This window comes from Coregonus clupeaformis, chromosome 21 (genome assembly GCF_020615455.1).
Source record: "Coregonus clupeaformis isolate EN_2021a chromosome 21, ASM2061545v1, whole genome shotgun sequence".
NCBI lineage: Eukaryota > Metazoa > Chordata > Actinopteri > Salmoniformes > Salmonidae > Coregonus > Coregonus clupeaformis.
The window spans coordinates 27,573,968-27,595,882 of NC_059212.1; the positions used below are offsets into that span (position 1 = coordinate 27,573,968).

Below are 21,915 nucleotides of genomic sequence, written 5' to 3' on the forward strand. Positions count from 1 at the left end.
AGCTCCCTCCACATATTTTCTATGGGATTAAGGTCTGGAGACTGGCTAGGCCACTCCAGGACCTTAATGTGCTTCTTCTTGAGCCACTCCTTTGTTGCCTTGGCCGTGTGTTTTGGGTCATTGTCATGCTGGAATACCCATCCACGACCCATTTTCAATGCCCTGGCTGAGGGAAGGAGGTTCTCACCCAAGATTTGATGGTACATGGCCCGTCCATCGTCCCTTTGATGCGGTGAAGTTGTCCTGTCCCCTTAGCAGAAAAACACCCCCAAAGCATAATGTTTCCACCTCCATATTTGACTGTGGGGATGGTGTTCTTGGGGTCATAGGCAGCATTCCTCCTCCTCCAAACACAGCGAGTTGAGTTGATGCCAAAGAGCTCAATTTTGGCCTCATCTGACCACAACACTTTCACCCAGTTCTCCTCTGAATCATTCAGATGTTCATTGGCAAACTTCAGATGGCCCTGTATATGTGCTTTCTTGAGCAGGGGGACCTTGCGGGCGCTGCAGGATTTCAGTCCTTCACGGCGTAGTGTGTTACCAATTGTTTTCTTGGTGACTATGGTCCCAGCTGCCTTGAGATCATTGACAAGATCCTCCCGTGTAGTTCTGGGCTGATTCCTCACCGTTCTCATGATCATTGCAACTCTACAAGGTAAGATCTTGCATGGAGCCCCAGGCTGAGGGAGATTGACAGGTCTTTTGTGTTTCTTCCATTTTCGAATAATCGCACCAACTGTTGTCACCTTCTCACCAAGCTGCTTGGCGATGGTCTTGTAGCCCATTCCAGCCTTGTGTAGGTCTACAATCTTGTCCCTGACATCCTTGGAGAGCTCTTTGGTCTTGGCCATGGTGGAGAGTTTGGAATCTGATTGATTGATTGCTTCTGTGGACAGGTGTCTTTTATACAGGTAACAAGATGAGATTAGGAGCACTCCCTTTACGAGTGTGCTCCTAATCTCAGCTCGTTACCTGTATAAAAGACACCTGGGAGCCAGAAATCTTTCTGATTGAGAGGGGGTCAAATACTTATTTCCCTCATTAAAATGCAAATCAATTTATAACATTTTTGACATGCATTTTTCTGGATTTTTTTGTTGTTATTCTGTCTCTCACTGTTCAAATAAACCTACCATTAAAATTATAGACAGATCATTTCTTTGTTAGTGGGCAAACGTACAAAATCAGCAGGGGATCAAATACTTTTTTCCCTCACTGTAAATTACATTCCATTAAATTCAGACCCTTGTCAATACAATAGGCCGGGTATTATATCAATACAGGCTGTGATGAAGAATCTTTTTGTTTCTCCAAGCAATAAACTTAAATATTTGTAGTTTGTGACAAGTACTTGAAGCTTAATCACACTTTAACGTTAGGCTACAGATCTCGAGAAGATAATCTAAATACAATATGGGCTGCTAAAGTAACATGTTATGCATTCTTCATCATACAGAAACGGACCAAAATTGCAACATTTTTACTCACATGACCATAATTGGAAGACTTGACCCTCTACCACCATCTGCTGGTAGACCAAGCAACTTACACACAGACTAAGAACTGGAACAGAGATTGTTTACTACATTTACGTCATTTAGCAGACGCTCTTATCCAGAGCAACTTACAAATTGGTGCATTCACCTTATGATAGCCAGTGGGACAACCACTTTACACTTTATCTAGCTAGCTACTTTCTCTTCTGGGAACATGACTGGAAAGTCTGCACAAAAGGTGTTTGTGTCGCGCACATGTTATCTTTTGTGCCCATTTAAGCTGTGACAATGTCTCGTCTTAATCACCTTTTGTTGTAAGAAATGAAAAGGGTTGAAAGAATAACAGAAGAGTATTATTAGAAAGTCCTCAATTTAAAGGGACATGAATTGAAACCTGTTCTTCTTCTTCTTGCCGGTCCGCAAACAAACATTTAAAGTGCATGCCGCCACCTACTGTGCTGGAATGTACGATCAGTCATGATCTGCCCAATTCTGTACTTCCATAAAAAAATATATCAAAACCAAATAAATCCCTACTAACTTCTACCACACCCTCCCCAACCCCATTAAACTTGATCTATATCATGCTGAAACACTCCACCCTTAGGATTGTTCAGCATGTTAACAATCATTTCAACAGTAACATCTGTTACCCCCAATATCTCTTTTGCCATCTCCACAATAACCTTCAACCTGGCATTTCTGCTTTCCAAAACCAGAGTCGTGTTGATAACCTTACCAATAAAAGCTATGAAGTCAACTTTATTCATTATTAAAGTGTCCTTTGACACCGCACATTCATGAGCACAAGATTTCTGAACAGGCCTCGAAACCATGCCAGGACCATCAGAAGCACCAGCCCTGACAGTAGGTCCACTTACTACAGGTACATCCATGTAAGCTCCATCAGTCCGCACTGTAGTTCTACCAATCTGTCTTACAGCCTCTGCATACTATACATTATGACTGATTGTATATCTCTGAGCCTCTCTCTTCACCTGGCATCCACCAAATGCTGCACTATGTTGTTGTCCCTCCCCCCCACCCCACAATTACAACACTTAACCTTCACATTGCTCCCACATTCACCATAATCATGTTCCCCTCCACACTTGAAAATCTTTTCTTTCCTTTACACTGAACAGCTACATGTTCCATTATTTGGCATTTAAAACACTGCAATGGGGATAGGACGAATTCTCTGACATTGAAACTAAGGATTCCTATCTGTACTTTTCCAGGAAAAACCTTCTCAAACCTCAGCAGCACTGATAAGCTTTCACTTCTTTGAGCCACTTTCCTACTGCTCAACCTTTTGACCTCAATCACTCTACCTCCCTTCACATTTTCTTAATATCACCTGTGTACATAGATATTGGGACCCCATTGATGACTCCCCCCAACCTATCATAAGCACCTGGGACATGGCTTTTAATCTTCTTCCCATTAAATGTACATGTGCATAATCTTCCCTTGCTGAGCCTGGCTACCACAAAATATGAACATTTCCAATGAACCGGGCTAATTTGACTTCACCTATTTCATTCTCTACAGCATTAGTTAGTCGGATAGGGTGCAAATGAGGCCCTGTGGTCTCATCAAACACCATCAACACTTTCCACCCCTGACACATTATTACTCTTGCTTCCTACCTTGGCCCTCTTTATGCTTTCTTTACTAGATGCTCTACTGCTTTCAGTATCATGATCTCTCTTCTTCCTATGTCTTTCCACTACAGACCATTCCGGTCATCGACCCTCATCCTTCTGCTCCATATCATCAGAATTGACACCCATATTGTTCGCATTCCAGCACAGCTATTGCTTCTCCAACCTTTTCTCAATTTCCTCAATTTCGTCCACCCTACTCGCTGCTCGCTAGCTACGTCCAGAACCACATGTTGCCAGGGTTGGTGTTGCCTGAAAACTTCCGGGACGTCATGGCGTTGTAACATTCGTCATACCACGTTTACCCAATCATATCTGATGTTCTAACCCGCTTAGCCAATAGAAAATTAGGTTGTACAAGTCTAGTCGATCAACTCTAACGAGCAAACCGCAGCTTTGTAGATCTATAAACAACATGAACCCACTCATACCAATATCAATGAGTGATTTGGGTCAATACATGTATTGGTTTATCTGTCATTTGCGCAGATGACGCAACGTTTACATGTCCACTTCAATTTTAATGTGTCAACTACAGCAGTACGGTCGGCATGAGAGGACATGGTTGTGTAACTAACCAAATCGTGATAATTTGTTGATAGTAAAGCTGTTCAGAGCATAGTATTCTGATATGCACGTGTATGGATAAATACCCATTAGATTTATTGTCGCTAAATTAAGGAAATAATGTTTAGGCAGAGTAAAACAGTTCTCCAGAAACTTCGATATCTAAGGTGAGTAGCTAGCTAGCCAGTTAAATACTGTAACGTTATATTCAAACACCTTTCCTTCAGTGGTGTCAAGTATATCTATGCTTTCCTTACACGCAGGTAAACATGTATAGCTGTCTTCTCGCACTGTGTTCTGCTGTCTAGAACGGCATCTAAACAAATGTATAGCAGCTGATGCAAGCCAGCAATTGTCTCTCTCTTGGCAAATCCAGTTTCCAGGGGCTGAATCCATCATGGAGGTTCAGGAGCACCTCAGCAACAGAGAGAGCATTGCAGTACCAGGCAGGACAGAAGATCCATGGCTTCACAGTCAAGGAGGTAAACTGTCCAGCTCATCACATTATTCACCACAGTGTTTCTCAATCATGGTCCTGGGGACCCAAAGGGGTGCAAATTGTTTGCCTTAGCACTAAAACACCTGATTCCACTAATCAAACGCAAAAACAAAAATGTGTATCCCTTTGGGACCCTAGGATTGGGAAACACCGATCCACAACAAGAAGAACACCCTGATTCTGATCAGCTTCACATAAACTTCTAGTCAAGGGTTAGTGTAAGGTCAAGATAAAATGTGATATTATCTTCCTGTATTTCTGCAGGTGGTTGCTGTTCCTGACCTGTTCCTTACGGCTGTCAAACTGACCCATGACAACACAGACGCCCAGTATCTACACGCAGCTAGAGATGACAAAAACAATCTCTTTAGGTAATAATCCCACATTTGTGGAAGTGGAGTGTGCTTTATTTGGATAAGGTCAAATGTAATTTGGATTAGGTCAAATGTAAACTTGTCCCCAGGCTCAATTGCTACCGTGACAGAGAGAGAGTGGGCTGATGGAAGAGATTAGATAAAATTAAATGTACTCGTTTAATAACAAAATTATTTTAAGCCAGAGCTTTTTGTAATGACAGGTTTTCCTTCTCTTGTCCTAACACCTTTGCAGTGTTCAGCTCAGGACGACCCCGATGGACAATACAGGGGTTCCACACATCCTGGAACACACAGTGTTGTGTGGCTCAGAGAAATACCCCTGCAGAGACCCCTTCTTTAACATGCTCAACAGATCACTCTCTACCTTCATGAACGCATTCACAGGTACTGTGTGTGTATGTGTATGTGTGTGTGTGTAACAGTGTTGCTCCCGTCCCTCTCCTCGCCCCTACCTGGGCTTGAACCAGGGACCCTCTACACACACCGACAACAGTCACCCTCAAAGCACCGTTACCCGTCGCTCCACAAAAGCCGCGGTCCTTGCAGAGCAAGGGAAACAACTACTTCAAGGTCTCAGAGCGAGTGACGTCACCGATTGAAATGCTACTAGCGCGCACCGCTAACTAGCTAGCCATTTCACACCGGTTACATGTGTGTGTCTGTGTGTGTGAATGGTGTCTAAAATCATTGTTTTTAATTCACAGCCAGTGATTTCACCATGTATCCATTCTCCACACAAAACGAGAAAGACTTCCAGAATCTCCTCTCTGTGTATCTGGATGCAGTGTTTTTCCCTTGTCTAGGGGAACTAGATTTTCGGTAAGTGTGATGTTTAAATAGATGCCTCTTTAATCATAATCAGTGATATCAGAAGTCTGGTATTCACACCCTTGTCCTCAATGTGTTTCATTAAAGGCAGGAGGGATGGAGACTGGAGAATGAAAACCCTACAGATCCTAGTTCCCCTTTGGTCTTCAAAGGAGTTGTCTTCAATGAAATGAAGGGTGCTTTTGTGAGTTATTTATTTCCCAACTATTAAGAGATTTTTTATTAGATTTATTGTGATTATTTTGTGGGAGTTAGGCTATGTTAATTACAGAATCATTTGCTCAGGAGATGGACAAATGGATGTCATATTGGAGTCTTACATTTCCTCTCTGTATGTGATTTCAGTCAGACAATGAGCAAGTGTATGCCCAGCACCTCCAGAACAAGCTGTATCCTGACCACACATATGGTGTGGTGTCTGGAGGGGAACCTCTGGCCATCCCTGACCTCTCCTGGGAGCAACTCAAGCACTTCCACGCCACACACTACCACCCCAGCAACGCAAGGTACAGTCTAACACGCTGCCACACTAGCTACTGCTCCATACTAGCAACACACTGTAAAGGACATTGTGATACACCATGACCTGTACAGTACACTGTCACACATTACCACTTAGCAATGCACGGCACAACACTGTCACACACCCCAATATTAAATACTCGGTACGGTCGCACTGTGTCTTGTCACACAACTCTGTTGGGCCTTGGCAGTAACAGGGTTTCCCCTTTTCTGCTCCTCAGGTTCTTCACCTACGGGGACCTGCCCTTAGAGCAGCACCTGAAACAGATCCAGGAGGAGGCTCTTTCCAAGTTTGAACGCACTGAGCCTGACACTGCTGTCCCTAACCAACTCCATTGGGACAGGCCTGTGAGTCTGCCCATTTAGTGTCATTGTAGCTCAGTCAGTACCAGCTGTCAGATATTAGTTCATTCATTATCAGCTCCCAGATATTCAAAATCTATGCTCTCAACTTGAGCAACTTTGGCAAGGTCTATGGTTTGGAAGTTTGAATTAATTTAACTGTAATTGCTTATTTGAATGATCTTGATGATAAGGTGCTGTTTGATGATGTTTTAATGTCTGTATTTTTATGTGTGAAGCCAAAGATACATTTCCACATTGTGTGGACAATAACGTTTTTATAATTATTGTAATTCTAATGGATTTGTCCACAGAGAGAGGACCATGTGACCTGCAGTCCCGATGCTATGGCTCCTGATGCAGCCAAACAGAACACACTGTGTATGAGCTACCTGCTAGGAGAGTATGTAATACTGGTCTACTGCAACACCAACATTTGTTTCTCTAAAATTGTGTCTGGGATAGTATACATTGGTCAGTTTTAAAGTGACTGTAACCTCAATTGGTGCATACCGTGATTTCCACATGCATTTTGGTCATTTAGCTTCAAATCAGTAAGTGATAATGTAGTGGTCTCATTCATGTGTTCTTCTCTCTGCAGTATCACAGATACGTTTGAGGGCTTCACCCTGAGTCTGCTGTCCTCTCTGATGGTCTCTGGACCCAACGCTCCCTTCTACAAGGCCCTTATAGAACCTAAGATAGGAACAGACTTCTCTTCTGTCGTAGGGTATGTTCAAGTGGGAGGTGTTTAGAACTCACTTTGTTACATGAGAACAACATTGTCATAGTATGCTGGGGAGCAATGAAATAAATGTTGTTTAAAGTTTTTACCTTTTGAGTGAAACAGTATATACTTAATTTACCAGTGTATATATATTTTTCAGATATGATGGGAGCACCAAAGAGGCATCGTTCAGTATTGGCTTACAAGGAATGGCCGAAGAAGATATAGAGAGAGTCAAGCAAATCATCATCCAAACCATTGATGAGATCATTGCGTAAGTACACTTGCTGCTAATGTTTCTTGTAACTTTTTTCATTACAATAATGCCATGTCATCTAACTGTACTTCCCTCCTAATGGTACAGTAATGGATTTGAGGAGGAGAGGATAGAGGCCCTGCTTCATAAGATTGAGATCCAGATGAAACATCAGTCTACCAGCTTCGGCCTGTCTCTGGCCTCGGTGAGTACAGTACAAGGCCCCAGCATGACTAGTGTCTCCCCTGTGCTATTTTAACCATGAACAAGTCATTGAAAAGTCCCTAAACACACACATGCACACCCTATACAGAGATTAAATGTGCAGGGAATTAAATTGTACAGTGAGCTCCTAAAGTATTGGGACAGTGACACATTATTTGTTGTTTTGGTTCTGTACTCCAGCACATTGGATTTGAAATGATACAATGACTGAGGTTAAAGTACAGACTGTCAACTTACATTTGAGGGTATTTTCATCCATATCGGGTAAACCGTTTCGAAATTACAGGACTTTTTGTATATAGTCCCCCCATTTTAGGGGACCAAAAGTATTGGGTCAAATTACTTATGTGTATTAATGTAGTAAAAGTTAAGTATTTGGTCCCATATTCATAGCACGCAATGACTACATCAAGCTTGTGACTACAAATTTGTTGGATTCATTTGCTGTTTGTTTTGGTTGTGTTTCAGTTTATTTTGTGCCCAATGTGTCATTTTGGAGTCACTTTTATTGTAAATAAGAATATATATGTTTCTAAACACTTCTACATTAATGTGGACGCTACCAATGTTATGGATAGTCCTGAATGAATCGTGAATAATGATGAGTGAGAAAGTTAGATGCACAGATTGTATCATTTCAAATCCAAAGTGCTGGAGTACAGAGCCAAAACAACCAAAAATGTGTCACTGTCCCAATACTTTTGAAGCTCACTGTATATAAAGACAGACTCAAGAATATCCATAGTGATTGTCCTGGGAGCAGCTCCTGTATACGGTATGACCTCTGGTAAGTGTACTATTCCGTTAGTCAGCACCTCTCTATCTATTTTGGTGTTTTGTGTGGGTCAACTCATGCTTACTTGTCTCTGCCATACATAACTTCCTGCTGGAACCATGATGGACACACACACACAGAAACACACACACCTGGGTGCAGCTCTTGTGTACAGTGTAACCATGTTTCCTCCTGTATGTTGTCTCTCGGCTAACAGTACATAGCTTCCTGTTGGAACCACGATGGTGACCCGGTTCAGCTGCTGAAGGTCAGCGACAGTGTGACCCAGTTCAGGCAGGCCTTGAAGAACAACCCTCACTTCCTCCAGGAGAAAGTCCTGCACTACTTCAAGGTGAGTAACCAGACAGGAGAAAATAAGTTGAGTTTTAAGTTTCAGTATAGATAGCATCTGAATTGCGTATGTAACAGATACAGATACAGCAGTCTAATCAAGAAAGTTGAGAAGTCATCATGCAGGTTTCATAGACCAGGGTGTTGTTGAAAGCAGAAAATTACATCATCAGTGTAATGATGTCACTTACATGACACTATTTAGTGTTATGGTCATGTCACATGAGTGTCATGTTTGTGCCCGTGTAGGATAATACTCACAGACTGACTCTGTCTATGAGTCCTGATGAGGCGTACCTGGAGAAACAGGCCAAAGCAGAGCAGGAGAAACTCCAGAAGAAGGTACAGGCTCTGTCTGAGAGTGACAAGAAAGACATCTATGAGAAAGGTCAGTTCTACGCCTATAGAGGAGAATAGAGAGACTCATTGACTTCATTATGAAAACATTTTTTAATTTTGTGTTGTTTTCAATTCAGGTCTTGAGCTGCTATCGGTTCAGAGCAAGATCCAGGATGCCTCATGTCTCCCTGCCCTGAAAGTATCTGACATTGAACCAACGATAGCAGTCACACGTGTAGAGATGGGCGCTGCAGGTACAGTACTTACTGTATTATTGGATACACACTGACGCTACACTCTAGTTACTCTGGGTTCTGAGATTACACTCTAGTCCACCCAGTCGGTCTGTTTTGATAGACTAAACCCCTCATTTAAAACAACATGCACGGTACTATGGATAAATTTTGATGTACAATTTCTCAGTATGAGTAGACTGACAAATGAACTAGTCCATACGTCAAGACAGAAATTCTGTAGCTCCCTGGAGAATCAGTCCTTGAAGTTGAACATTAGGACGCTCAGGTAATTTGTCTCATGGTTTTGCCTACCTTTGACATTTGTCCTGTTCTACTCTCTTCACCCCACTAGGAGGAGTACCAGTGCAGTACTGTGAGCAGCCCACCAATGGCATGGTCTACTTCAGAGCTATGTGTAGTCTCAACAGCCTCCCTGAGGACCTCAAACTATACGTGCCCCTCTTCTGCAGTGTCATCACCAAGTGAGTCCAGACCCCATATGATATGACATATCATTTGTGTATTGTCCAGAAGGCTTAGCTCGTGTGGTTTCATATACAGTTGAAGTCAGAAGTTTAAATACACCTTAGCCAAATACATTTAAACTCAGTTTTTCACAATTTCTGACAGTAAAAATTCCCTGTCTTAGGTCAGTTAGGATCACCACTTTATTTTAAGAATGTGAAATGGCAGAATAATAGTAGAGTTATTTATTTCAGCTTTTATTTATTTCATCACATTCCCAGTGGGTCAGAAGTTTACATACACTCAATTAGTATTTGGTAGCATTGCCTTTAAATTGTTTAACTTGGGTCAAATGTTTCGGGTAGCCTTCCACAAGCTTCCCACAATAAGTAATATGAATTTTGGCCCATTCCTCCTGACAGAGCTGGTGTAACTGAGTCAGGTTTGTAGGCCTCCTTGCTCGCACACGCTTTTTCAGTTCTGCCCACAAATGTTCTATAGGATTGAGGTCAGGGCTTTGTGATGGCCACTCCAATACCTTGACTTTGTTGTCCTTAAGCCATATTGCCACAACTTCGGAAGTATGCTTGGGGTCATTGTCCATTTGGAAGACCCATTTGCGACCAAGCTTTAACTTCCTGACTGATGTCTTGAGATGTTGCTTCAATATATCCACATCATTTTGTGAAGTGCACCAGTCCCTCCTGCAGCAAAGCACCCCCACAGCATGATGCTGCCACCCCTGTGCTTCACGGTTGGGATGGTGTTCTTGGCTTGCAAGCATCCCCCTTTTTCCTTCAAACATAACGATGGTCGTTATGGCCAAACAGTTATATTTTTGTTTCATCAGACCAGAGGACATTTCTCCAAAAAGTACGATCTTTGTCCCCATGTGCAGTTGCAAACTGTAGTCTGGCTTTTTTATGGCGGTTTTGGAGCAGTGGCTTCTTCCTTGCTGAACGGCTTTTCAGGTTATGTCGATATAGGACTCGTTTTACTGTGGATATAGATACTTTTGTACCTGTTTCCTCCAGCATCTTCACAAGGTTCTTTGCTGTTCTGGGATTGATTTGCACTTTTCGCACCAAAGTACGTTCATCTCTAGGAGACAGAACGCGTCCTGAGCGGTATGACAGCTGCGTGGTCCCATGGTGTTTATACTTGCATACTATTGTTTGTACAGATGAACGTGGGACCTTCAGGCGTTTGGAAATTGCTCCCAAGGATGAACCAGACTTGTGGAGGTCTACAATTTTTTTCCTGAGGTCTTGGCTGATTTCTTTTGATTTTCCCATGATGTCAAGCAAAGAGGCACTGAGTTTGATGGTAGGCCTTGAAATACATCCACAGGTACACCTTCAATTGACTCAAATGATGTCAATTAGCCTATCAGAAGCTTCTAAAGCCATGACATCATTTTCTGGAATTTTCCAAGCTGTTTAAAGGCATAGTCAACTTAGTGTATGTAAACTTCTGACCCACTGGAATTGTGATACAGTGAATTATAAGTGAAAAATTACTTGTGTCATGCACAAAGTAGATGTCCTAACCGACTTGCCAAAACTATAGATTGTTAACAAGAAATGTGTGGAGTGGTTGAAAAACGAGTTTTAATGACTAAGTGTATGTAAACTTCCGACTTCAACTGTACATAAATTAAGTTGCAGGCAATGGAGGTAGTTGCAATTGGGATATAGACTATTAAGCTTTTGTCCTGAGAATGTCTGTCAGTCTGGGTTACTGAAGTGATTGTGAGACGGCGTGCTGTGTTGGTTGTTAGGTGATTTGTGAAAAGGTAATGGGAGTGTGTGTTATTTCAGGATGGGGTGTAAGGTGTGTATGATAAGGAGTGTGTGTTGGTCCCGTGTGGCTGTAAGATAAGACATATGATAATTGAAAAGGTGTGTTATTTCAGGATGGGCTGTGGAAGGCTGGACTACAGGCAGCAGGCACAGCAGATGGAGCTGAAGACAGGAGGCATGTCCATCTCCACATCGGTCAACCCTGACTACTCTAACATGGACATGTATGAACAGGTCAGCCCCCAGCCAGTCAGTCAGTCACCATAAAGCCTAGTTTATACCTTACGCAAGTACGCAATGCAATTAGCTACAAGAAAGAGCATTCTCCATCACCTCTGTCTGATTCACAGGGAGTCCTCCTCTCATCTTCCTGCCTGGAGAGGAATCTTCCTGATATGTTTCACCTGTGGAGTGACATATTCAACAGGTAGGCTCACATGTCCATCAGAATAATACCATGGCACATAGAACAGTAATAAATGGTTATATGTTCTTATCAGATAATTATCAAACTGTAAATAATCCATCTATGGTCACTAATAATCCACATGTTCATTGTTTTCTAATAAATCATTTGATTGATATTATTTGAGCCCTTCTCGCTCTCTGCTGTGAACCTTGAACCACAGCCCGCACTTTGATGACGAGGAGCGTCTGCGTGTGCTGGTCATGATGTCGGCTCAGGAACTGGCCAATGGGATCTCTTACTCTGGTCACATGTATACCATGACGCGGGCGGCTCGCAACCTTACCCCAACAGGAGAACTACAGGAGACCTTCGGAGGGATGGAGCAGGTGAGAGAGGGGGGAGGACTGTGGTGAAGTCAAACCATGTAACCTGAGGGTCTACAAGCGAAGAAAAAGCTCTATGACGAAGGACACTGGTATTGTAGCCTCTGAATGAGAATATAATGCACTTCTGTACACTCAAATGAAAGAAATCTCAGTTTTCTTGTGTATCTTGAATATCAGGTCAAGTTTATGAAGAGGGTCGCAGAAATGCCAGACCTCACCCAAGTTCTACGGACACTTCCTAGAATCAAGAGGCACATTCTCAACCCACTGAACATGAGGTGGGCATAGTCTTTACACGTGACCGCTACTTATCAAAGGTTAAGATTTTACTATGATTTCTCTATGTTGACTTTACGTAAAGTGTCTTACAACTTCTTGTTATTCGGACAGATGTGCGGTTAACGCAACACCGCAGAAGATGTCTAATGCCGCTGGACAATTGGATAACTTCATGTGTAACGTTGCTTCCAATAAGAAGGATTGCAAACCAGTCCTGCCCAATATCACTGAGGTATGAATTTGTCACACTATCTTGGTACTGTACTGAGACTGCACTGTAACCAAGTGAAATGAGTACTGTGCCTGTGTCCAAAATTGCACCCTATTCCCTACATAGCGCACTATTTTTGACCAGGGCCCATATGTAGAGAATAGGGTCGCATTTGGGACGAAGCCTGTATCTTGGTGTTTTTATCCACTTTTCTTTTGATCCTAACAGAGACCTCTTGACCCACTGGCAGCCCCTGGATCTGGCCCAAGTAGAAAACTTGTCGCTGTGCGTACCGCCTCCACTTTGAAACTAGGCCCTGGGGCCGTATGTACTGTATCAAGCATCTCAATAGGAATACTGATTTAGGATCAGTTTTGCCTTTTAGATCACAATGAATAAGATTACATGGTGGACGGGGGACCTGATCCTAGATCAGCACACCTACTCTCAGACGCTTGATCCATACAGCCCCTGAACATTAGTTTGACCTTCCTTTCATTGTTGTTAAGTAACACTTATTTATCATTGGTCTCTGACCTCCATATTCTACCATTGAGCTAATGTGAGTGTGTTTGATCATCCCCACACAGGAGCCCAACTTCAAGCCCTGCCAGATGAAGACATTTTTCCCAATGCCCTTCCCAATCAACTTTGTCAGCGAGTGTATCCGCACCGTGCCCTTCACCCATGAGGACTATGCCAGGTGACTGTCTTAATACTGTGTAAAGCTTCCACCCTAGTAGTTCATGTTCCATGTCTTTCCATACCCTCTCACATCCATGTTTACATTTACTGGGGTTCCAAAATTCTGGTTACTTTTCCAAAATTCCCTGATCTTCCAGAAATCCTGTGTTGGTATATTTCTGGAATCGTGGAGAAAATGCACAAAATCCAGAATCCTTCAACCAGGATTTCTGGAAAACTTGGGATATTTCAGAAAGTTACCAGAATTCTGCAGCCCGTTATTTACCCATGCTCGTCCCCTCTCTCCCTCAGCCTGAATATCCTGGCCCGGATGATGACTGCTAAGTACCTGCATGGAGAGATCAGAGAAAAGGGTGGTGCCTACGGTGGAGGGGCCAGGATGGGAGGAGGACTATTCACCTTCTATTCATACAGGTGTGTAATGTATCGATATACTGTAATAAAACAGGATTATATTGTTCTCAAACAGGTTTTAATAGTAGTTAACCAGATTAAAACATGACAGAGTCACTGTCAAAAGAAAATCTCCAAAACTGGAACTTCTCAGGAAATTGAAAAACCTGCCATATTTGACCATTGATGAACAACATACAATCACGAAACATCAGAACTATTTTGAATGCATTTTCTTGATCCTAGAGTCATGAAATGTTCAGAATACATTAAGAGGAGTTATACATGTACAATTTTAATACATTAGATCACTTTTTCTCATATTTAATTTGCATGTCCCTGTGTTGATTTCAGAGACCCCAACTCAGTACAGACTCTGTCAGCGTTCCGTAAGGGTGTGGACTGGGCCAGATCAGGACAGTTTACCCAGCAGGACATTGATGAGGCCAAGCTGTCCGTGTTCTCAGCCGTGGACTCCCCCGTCGCCCCCTCCGATAAAGGTAGAGCCTGCGTATAACACCCTATTCCCTATACAGTGGGGAGAACAAGTATTTGATACACTGCCGATTTTGCAGGTTTTCCTACTTACAAAGCATGTAGAGGTCTGTAATTTTTTATCATAGGTACACTTCAACTGTGAGAGACGGAATCTAAAACAAAAATCCAGAAAATCACATTGTATGATTTTTAAGTAATTAATTTGCATTTTATTGCATGACATAAGTATTTGATACATCAGAAAAGCAGAACTTAATATTTGGTACAGAAACCTTTGTTTGCAATTACAGAGATCATACGTTTCCTGTAGGTCTTGACCAGGTTTGCACACACTGCAGCAGGGATTTTGGCCCACTCCTCCATACAGACCTTCTCCAGATCCTTCAGGTTTCGGGGCTGTTGCTGTTCAATACGGACTTTCAGCTCCCTCCAAAGATTTTCAATTGGGTTCAATTCCGGCTCTCACAGACCTGTTCGTTTTTCTTTAAGAAGCCCTCCTGTTCTCCACTCATTACCTGTATTAACTGCACCTGTTTGAACTCATTACCTGTATAAAAGACACCTGTCCACACACTCAATCAAACAGACTCCAACCTCTCCACAATGGCCAAGACCAGAGAGCTGTGTAAGGACATCAGGGATAAAATTGTAGACCTGCACAAGGCTGGGATGGGCTACAGGACAATAGGCAAGCAGCTTGGTGAGAAGGCAACAACTGTTGGCGCAATTATTAGAAAATGGAAGAAGTTCAAGATGACGGTCATTCACCCTTGGTCTGGGGCTCCATGCAAGATTTCACCTCGTGGGGCATCAATGATCATGAGGAAGTTGAGGGATCATCCCAGAACTACACGGCAGGACCTGGTCAATGACCTGAAGAGAGCTGGAACCCAGTCTCAAAGAAACCATTAGAAACACACTACACCGTCATGGATTAAAATCCTGCAGCGCACGCAAGGTCCCCCTGCTCAAGCCAGCGCATGTCCAGGCCCGTCTGAAGTTTGCCAATGACCATCTGGATGATCCAGAGGAGGAATGGGAGAAGGTCATGTGGTCTGATGAGACAAAAATATAGCTTTTTGGTCTAAACTCCACTCCCCGTCTTTGGAGGAAGAAGAAGGATGAGTACAACCCCAAGAACACCATCCCAACCGTGAAGCATGGAGGTGGAAACATCATTCTTTGGGGATGCTTTTCTACAAAGGGGACAGGACGACTGCACCGTATTGAGGGGAGGATGGATGGGGCCATGTATCGCGAGATCTTGGCCAACAACCTCCTTCCCTCAGTAAGAGCATTGAAGATGGGTCGTGGCTGGGTCTTCCAGCATGACAACGACCCGAAACACACAGCCTGGGCAACTAAGGAGTGGCTCCGTAAGAAGCATCTCAAGGTCCTGGAGTGGCCTAGCCTGTCTCCAGACCTGAACCCAATAGAAAATCTTTGGAGGGAGCTGAAAGTCCGTATTGCCCAGCGACAGCCCCGAAACCTGAAGGATCTGGAGAAGGTCTGTATGGAGGAGTGGGCCAAAATCCCTGCTGCAGTGTGTGCAAACCTGGTCAAGACCTACAGGAAACGTATGATCTCTGTAATTGCAAACAAAGGTTTCTGTACCAAATATTAAGTTCTGCTTTTCTGATGTATCAAATACTTATGTCATGCAATAAAATGCAAATTAATTACTTAAAAATCATACAATGTGATTTTCTGGATTTTTGTTTTAGATTCCGTCTCTCACAGTTGAAGTGTACCTATGATAAAAATTACAGACCTCTACATGCTTTGTAAGTAGGAAAACCTGCAAAATCCGCAGTGTATCAAATACTTGTTCTCCCCTCTGTATAGTGCACTACCTTTGACCAGAGCCCTATGCGTATCCCTATGGGCCCTGGTTAAAAGTAGTGCACTATATAGAGAATAAGGTGCCATTTGGGATGCACTCAGAGCCTTCCATACTGAACAGAAACCACACTGGTAATAAATACTACAGCTGACAAAAGATGTGCCCTTCCTTATCGCTCCTGGAGTTGTCTAAATGCCAACTCTAAATCTCTTTACCTGACATTTAACATGCTGTTCTTTTGTGTCCTGTTTTACTGTACATGAGGACAGCACTGGACACATTTACAGTGTCTACAAAGAGAGACATTTAATTAGAGAGGTTGTCCCTTACCAGGGTCTCACTTTGGAGAGAAATACATGTCTGACTTCTAAATGACATGTTATAAATGGACCAAAACAAAGAGATGAAAAAGACCAACTGTCAATCCATGTCTTGACACACCACCGTGTTGCAGGTATGGGCCGTTTCCTGAGTGGAATCACAGATGAGCTGAAACAGGCCCACAGAGAGAGACTCTTTGCTGTCACAGACAAGAGGATTGTCGATGTGGCTGGCAGGTAATGTAGTTTTGGTTGAATATCATTTCAGGTGTTGAATCTGTATACAGATATAAATATCTGCCTGTTTTTTGAGTGCTCCAACTACAGTTGACCAGTTTGTCATTTTTGAAGTTGTTCCTAGGTAAGCCATATTACTGGACTGAATGACATTTTATATGCAGAGAATGGCCATTTAATATTTGGGATTGATGTTTTACACAGGTACCTTGGCATTGGACGGAGGACATGTGGAGTTGCTATTATGGGCCCCGAGAATGACACCATCAAGAAAGACCCCTCATGGGTGGTAAAATAACCAGACATCATGGAATTATCCACTTTTGTATTTTCCAATTAAGAGACTTCAGATGCACTGTGTCATAAGATGGTGAACATCAATGTTACTTGATTGTCCTGAATAACTGGACTGTGGTTGCACTGTTTCCGGTAATAATATTACTTGAAGTGTATTGAATTAACCAGAAAGTCTTTGTTTTTTGGGCAAAAACTGAATGCGCACAACAGAGAACAGATGCTCCCATAGATAACATTACATCTAACCTCACCTCGATACCATATTCATAATATACAAATATGACAACATACATTTCATTTATTAGTATAATTTCTAGACATTGGTATAATTTCTAGACATAGACTCACCTCTGGCTTCTAAATGTATGCAAGTATGTACAAAGATGGCTTCTGTTTATTGAAATACTGTATTTCCATAGGGTACATATAATGTATAATGAATAAAAATATAAATGCACCATGTGAAGTGTTGGTCCCATGTTTCATGAGCAGAAATAAAAGATCCCAGCCATTTTCCATCCGCATAAAAAACTTTTCTCTCAAATGTTGTGCACAAATTTGTTTACTTCCCTGTTAGAGAGCATTTCTCCTTTGCCAAGATAATCCATCCACCTAACCGGTGTAGCATATCAAGAAGCTGATTAAACAGCATGATAATTACACAGGTGCTGGGGACAATAAAAGGCCACTAAAATGTGCAGTTTATTCACACATCACAATGCTACAGATGTGTCAAGTTTTGAGGGAGCGGGCAATTGGCATTCTGACTGCAGGAACATCCACCAGAGCTGTTGCCAGAGAATTGAATGTTCATTTCTCTACCATAAGCCGCATCCAACGTCATTTTAGAGAATTTGGCAGTACGTCCAACCGGCCACACAACAGCAGACCACGTGTAACCATGCCAGCCCAGGACCTCCACATCCGGCTTCTTCACCTGCGGGATGGTCTGAGACCAGCCACCCAGACAGCTGATGAAACAGTGGCTTTGCACAACCGAATAATTTCGTCAGAAACTGTCTCCGGGAAGCTCATCTGCGTGCTCGTCATCCTCACCAGGGTCTTGACCTGACTGCAGTTCGGCGTCGTAACCGACGTCAGTGGGCAAATGCTCACCTTCAACGGCCATTTTCAGCATTATAATGCATGGCCCCATGTCGCAAGGATCTGTACACAATTCCTGGAAGCTGAAATTGTCCCAGTTCTTCCATGGCCTGCATACTCACCAAACATGTCACCCGTTGAGCATGTTTGGTATGCTTTGGATCGACGTGTATGATAGTGTGTTCCAGTTCCCACCAATATCCAGCAACTTTGCACAGCCATTGAAGAGGAGTGGGACAACATTCCTCAGGCCACAATCAACAGCCTGATCAACTCTATGTGAAGCAGATGTGTCGCGCTACATGAGGCAAATGGTTTTCTGATCCATGCCCCTACTTACTTTTTTTAAGGTATCTGTGACCAACAGATGCATATGTGTTCCCAGTCATGTGAAATCCATAGATTAGGGCCTAATAAATGTTTTTCAATTACATTATTTCCTTATACAGTGCCTTGCAAAAGTATTCATCCCCCTTGGCGTTTTTTCCTATTTTGTTGCATTACAACCTGTAATTTAAATGGATTTTTAATTGGATTTCATGTAATGGACATACACAAAATAGTCCAAATTGGTGAAGTGAAATGAAAAAAATTACTTCTTACAAAAAATTCTAAAAAATTAATAATGGAAAAGTGGTGCTGTATTCACCCCCTTTGCTATGAAGCCCCTAAATAAGATCTGGTGCAACCAATTACCTTCAGAAGTAACATAATTAGTTAAATAAAGTCCACCTGTGTGCAATCTAAGTGTCACATGATCTGTCACATGATCTCAGTATATATTCACCTGTTCTGAAAGGCCCCAGAGTCTGCAACACCAGCAAGCAAGGGGCACCACCAAGCAATCAGCAGCATGAAGACCAAGGAGCTCTCCAAATAGGTCAGGGACAAAGTTGTGGAGAAGTACAGATCAGGGTTGGGTTATAAAAAAATATCAGAAACTTTGAACATCCCACCGAGCACCAATAAATCCATTATTAAAAAACTAAAAGAATATGGCACCACAACAAACCTGCCAAGAGAGGGCCACCCACCAAAACTCACAGACCGGGCAAGGAGGGCATTAATCAGAGAGGCAACAAAGAGACCAAAGATAACTCTGAAGGAGCTTCAAAGCTCCACAGCAGAGATTGGAGTATCTGTCCATAGGACCACTTTAAGCCGTACACTCCACAGAGCTGGGCTTTATGGAAGAGTGGCCAGAAAAAAAGCCATTGCTTAAAGAAAAAAATAAGCAAACACGTTTGGTGTTCGCAAAAAGGCATGTGGGAGAGTCCCCAAACATATGGAAGGAGGTACTCTGGTCAGATGAGACAAAAATTGAGCTTTTTGGCCATCAAGGAAAACGCTATGTCTGGCGCAAATCCAACACCTCTCATCACCCCGAGAACACCATCCTGCTGTGGGGAATTTTTTCAATCGGCAGGGACTGAGAAACTGGTCAGAATTGAAGGAATGATGGATGGCACTAAATACAGGGAATTTCTTGAGGGAAACTTGTTTCAGTCTTCCAGAGATTTGAGACTGGGACGGAGGTTCACCTTCCAGCAGGACAATGACCCTAAGCATACTGCTAAAGCAACACTTGAGTGGTTTAAGGGGAAACATTTAAATGTCTTGAGAATCTGTGGTATGACTTAAAGATTGCTGTACTGCTGCAAAAGGTGGCTCTACAAAGTATTGACTTTGGTGGGGTGAATAGTTATGCACGCTCAAGTTCAGTTTTTTTCTCTTATTTCTTGTTTGTTTCACAATAATAAATATTTTGCATCTTCAAAGTGGTAAGCATGTTGTGTAAATCAAATTATACAAACCCCCCAAAAATCAATTTTATTCCAGGTTGTAAGGCAACAAAATAGGAAAAATGCCAAGGGGGTGAATACTTTCGCAAGCCACTGTATGAACTGTAACTCAGTCAAATCTTTGAAATTGTTGCATGTTGCGTTGATATTTTTGTTCAGTGTATGTATTAAAATATGACCATTGTAATACAACAACGTGTCATTGATGATATATATCCTGAACTCACTAGCATTGTTCAATCAGCCTGATCTCACATTCTGTTACACTACAAGTGAAGTGAAACGAAACAATGACAAGCCACGAGGTCTGACAACTTGGATGGAAAATTACTGAGGAAAATAGCGGACAATATTGCCACTCCTATTTGCCATATCTTCAATTTAAGCCTACTAGAAAGTGTGTGCCCTCAGGCCTGGAGGGAAGCAAAAGTCATTCCGCTACCTACGAAATAATAAAGCCCCCTTTACTGGCTCAAATAGCTGACCAATCAGCCTGTTACCATCTGTTATGATGAGTTTCTCTGACATCAAGTAATTCAGTATGCAAGAAGATGGAGAGTTGATTCAAAGTATTTCATATTGCGGTACCGGGTTCACATAGCAAACGGCACGTGGGTGGCCCATTGCTATCTGAACTCACTGAACAAAGGAAATCTCTTAGCTTATATACTTGTTTGCAAGCTAATTCTATCCAACAGTTGCCAACCGTTATTGAGTGTCACTCCTCACCAGAATAGAATCACCGTTTATGGTATCGTGTTGCACCCTAGTCAGGATATTCCATCACGCACTCCTTCTAAGATTAGCACCAGTGACCCCCCAGCTATCTTGGCCCGCATACCTTCTGGCACCCACCAGTGACATAAATAAATACATGGAATGTCCTCATTCTCCAAATCCTTATGCAGCTCACAATATCAAACATTTACTAATCCTGTATAAAAGACGTAATATTCACCAACCCTTAGTAAAGTTTGGGAAAATATGGTGTTTGACCAGATACAGTGGGGAAAAAAAGTATTTAGTCAGCCACCAATTGTGCAAGTTCTCCCACTTAAAAAGATGAGAGAGGCCTGTAATTTTCATCATAGGTACACGTCAACTATGACAGACAAATTGAGCATTTTTTTCTCCAGAAAATCACATTGTAGGATTTTTAATGAATTTATTTGCAAATTATGGTGGAAAATAAGTATTTGGTCACCTACAAACAAGCAAGATTTCTGGCTCTCACAGACCTGTAATTTCTTCTTTAAGAGGCTCCTCTGTCCTCCACTCGTTACCTGTATTAATGGCACCTGTTTGAACTTGTTATCAGTATAAAAGACACCTGTCCACAACCTCAAACAGTCACACTCCAAACTTCACTATGGCCAAGACCAAAGAGCTGTCAAAGGACACCAGAAACAAAATTGTAGACCTGCACCAGGCTGGGAAGACTGAATCTGCAATAGGTAAGCAGCTTGGTTTGAAGAAATCAACTGTGGGAGCAATTATTAGGAAATGGAAGACATACAAGACCACTGATAATCTCCCTCGATCTGGGGCTCCACGCAAGATCTCACCCCCGTGGGGTCAAAATGATCACAAGAACGGTGAACAAAAATCCCAGAACCACACGGGGGGACCTAGTGAATGACCTGCAGAGAGCTGGGACCAAAGTAACAAAGCCTACCATCAGTAACACACTACGCCGCCAGGGACTCAAATCCTGCAGTGCCAGACGTGTCCCCCTGCTTAAGCCAGTACATGTCCAGGCCTGTCTGAAGTTTGCTAGAGTGGATGATCCAGAAGAGGATTGGGGGAATGTCATATGGTCTGATGAAACCAAAATAGAACTTTTTGGTAAAAACACAACTCGTCGTGTTTGGAGGACAAAGAATGCTGAGTTGCATCCAAAGAACACCATACCTACTGTGAAGCATGGGGGTGGAAACATCATGCTTTGGGGCTGT

The 21,915-nt window shown here is 42.6% G+C and overlaps 1 protein-coding gene across 1 annotated transcript; it reads left to right on the plus strand.

The window, feature by feature from the left end:
* The first annotated feature begins 3,675 nt into the window (after window positions 1-3,675).
* On the plus strand, window positions 3,676-17,520 carry LOC121535167 (presequence protease, mitochondrial). Its single transcript, XM_041841952.2, has 27 exons — window positions 3,676-3,899; window positions 4,109-4,214; window positions 4,496-4,602; window positions 4,841-4,992; window positions 5,313-5,427; window positions 5,524-5,620; window positions 5,782-5,942; window positions 6,180-6,306; window positions 6,615-6,703; window positions 6,902-7,030; window positions 7,188-7,301; window positions 7,392-7,488; window positions 8,501-8,635; window positions 8,884-9,022; window positions 9,111-9,227; window positions 9,562-9,691; window positions 11,590-11,710; window positions 11,827-11,903; window positions 12,106-12,271; window positions 12,449-12,549; window positions 12,662-12,782; window positions 12,990-13,046; window positions 13,352-13,464; window positions 13,758-13,880; window positions 14,214-14,359; window positions 16,655-16,757; window positions 16,962-17,520. The coding sequence occupies exons 1-27, from the start codon at window positions 3,853-3,855 to the stop codon at window positions 17,053-17,055; spliced, it is 3,084 nt and encodes a 1,027-aa protein (XP_041697886.1). The 5' UTR covers window positions 3,676-3,852; the 3' UTR covers window positions 17,056-17,520.
* The last annotated feature ends 4,395 nt before the right edge of the window (window positions 17,521-21,915 follow it).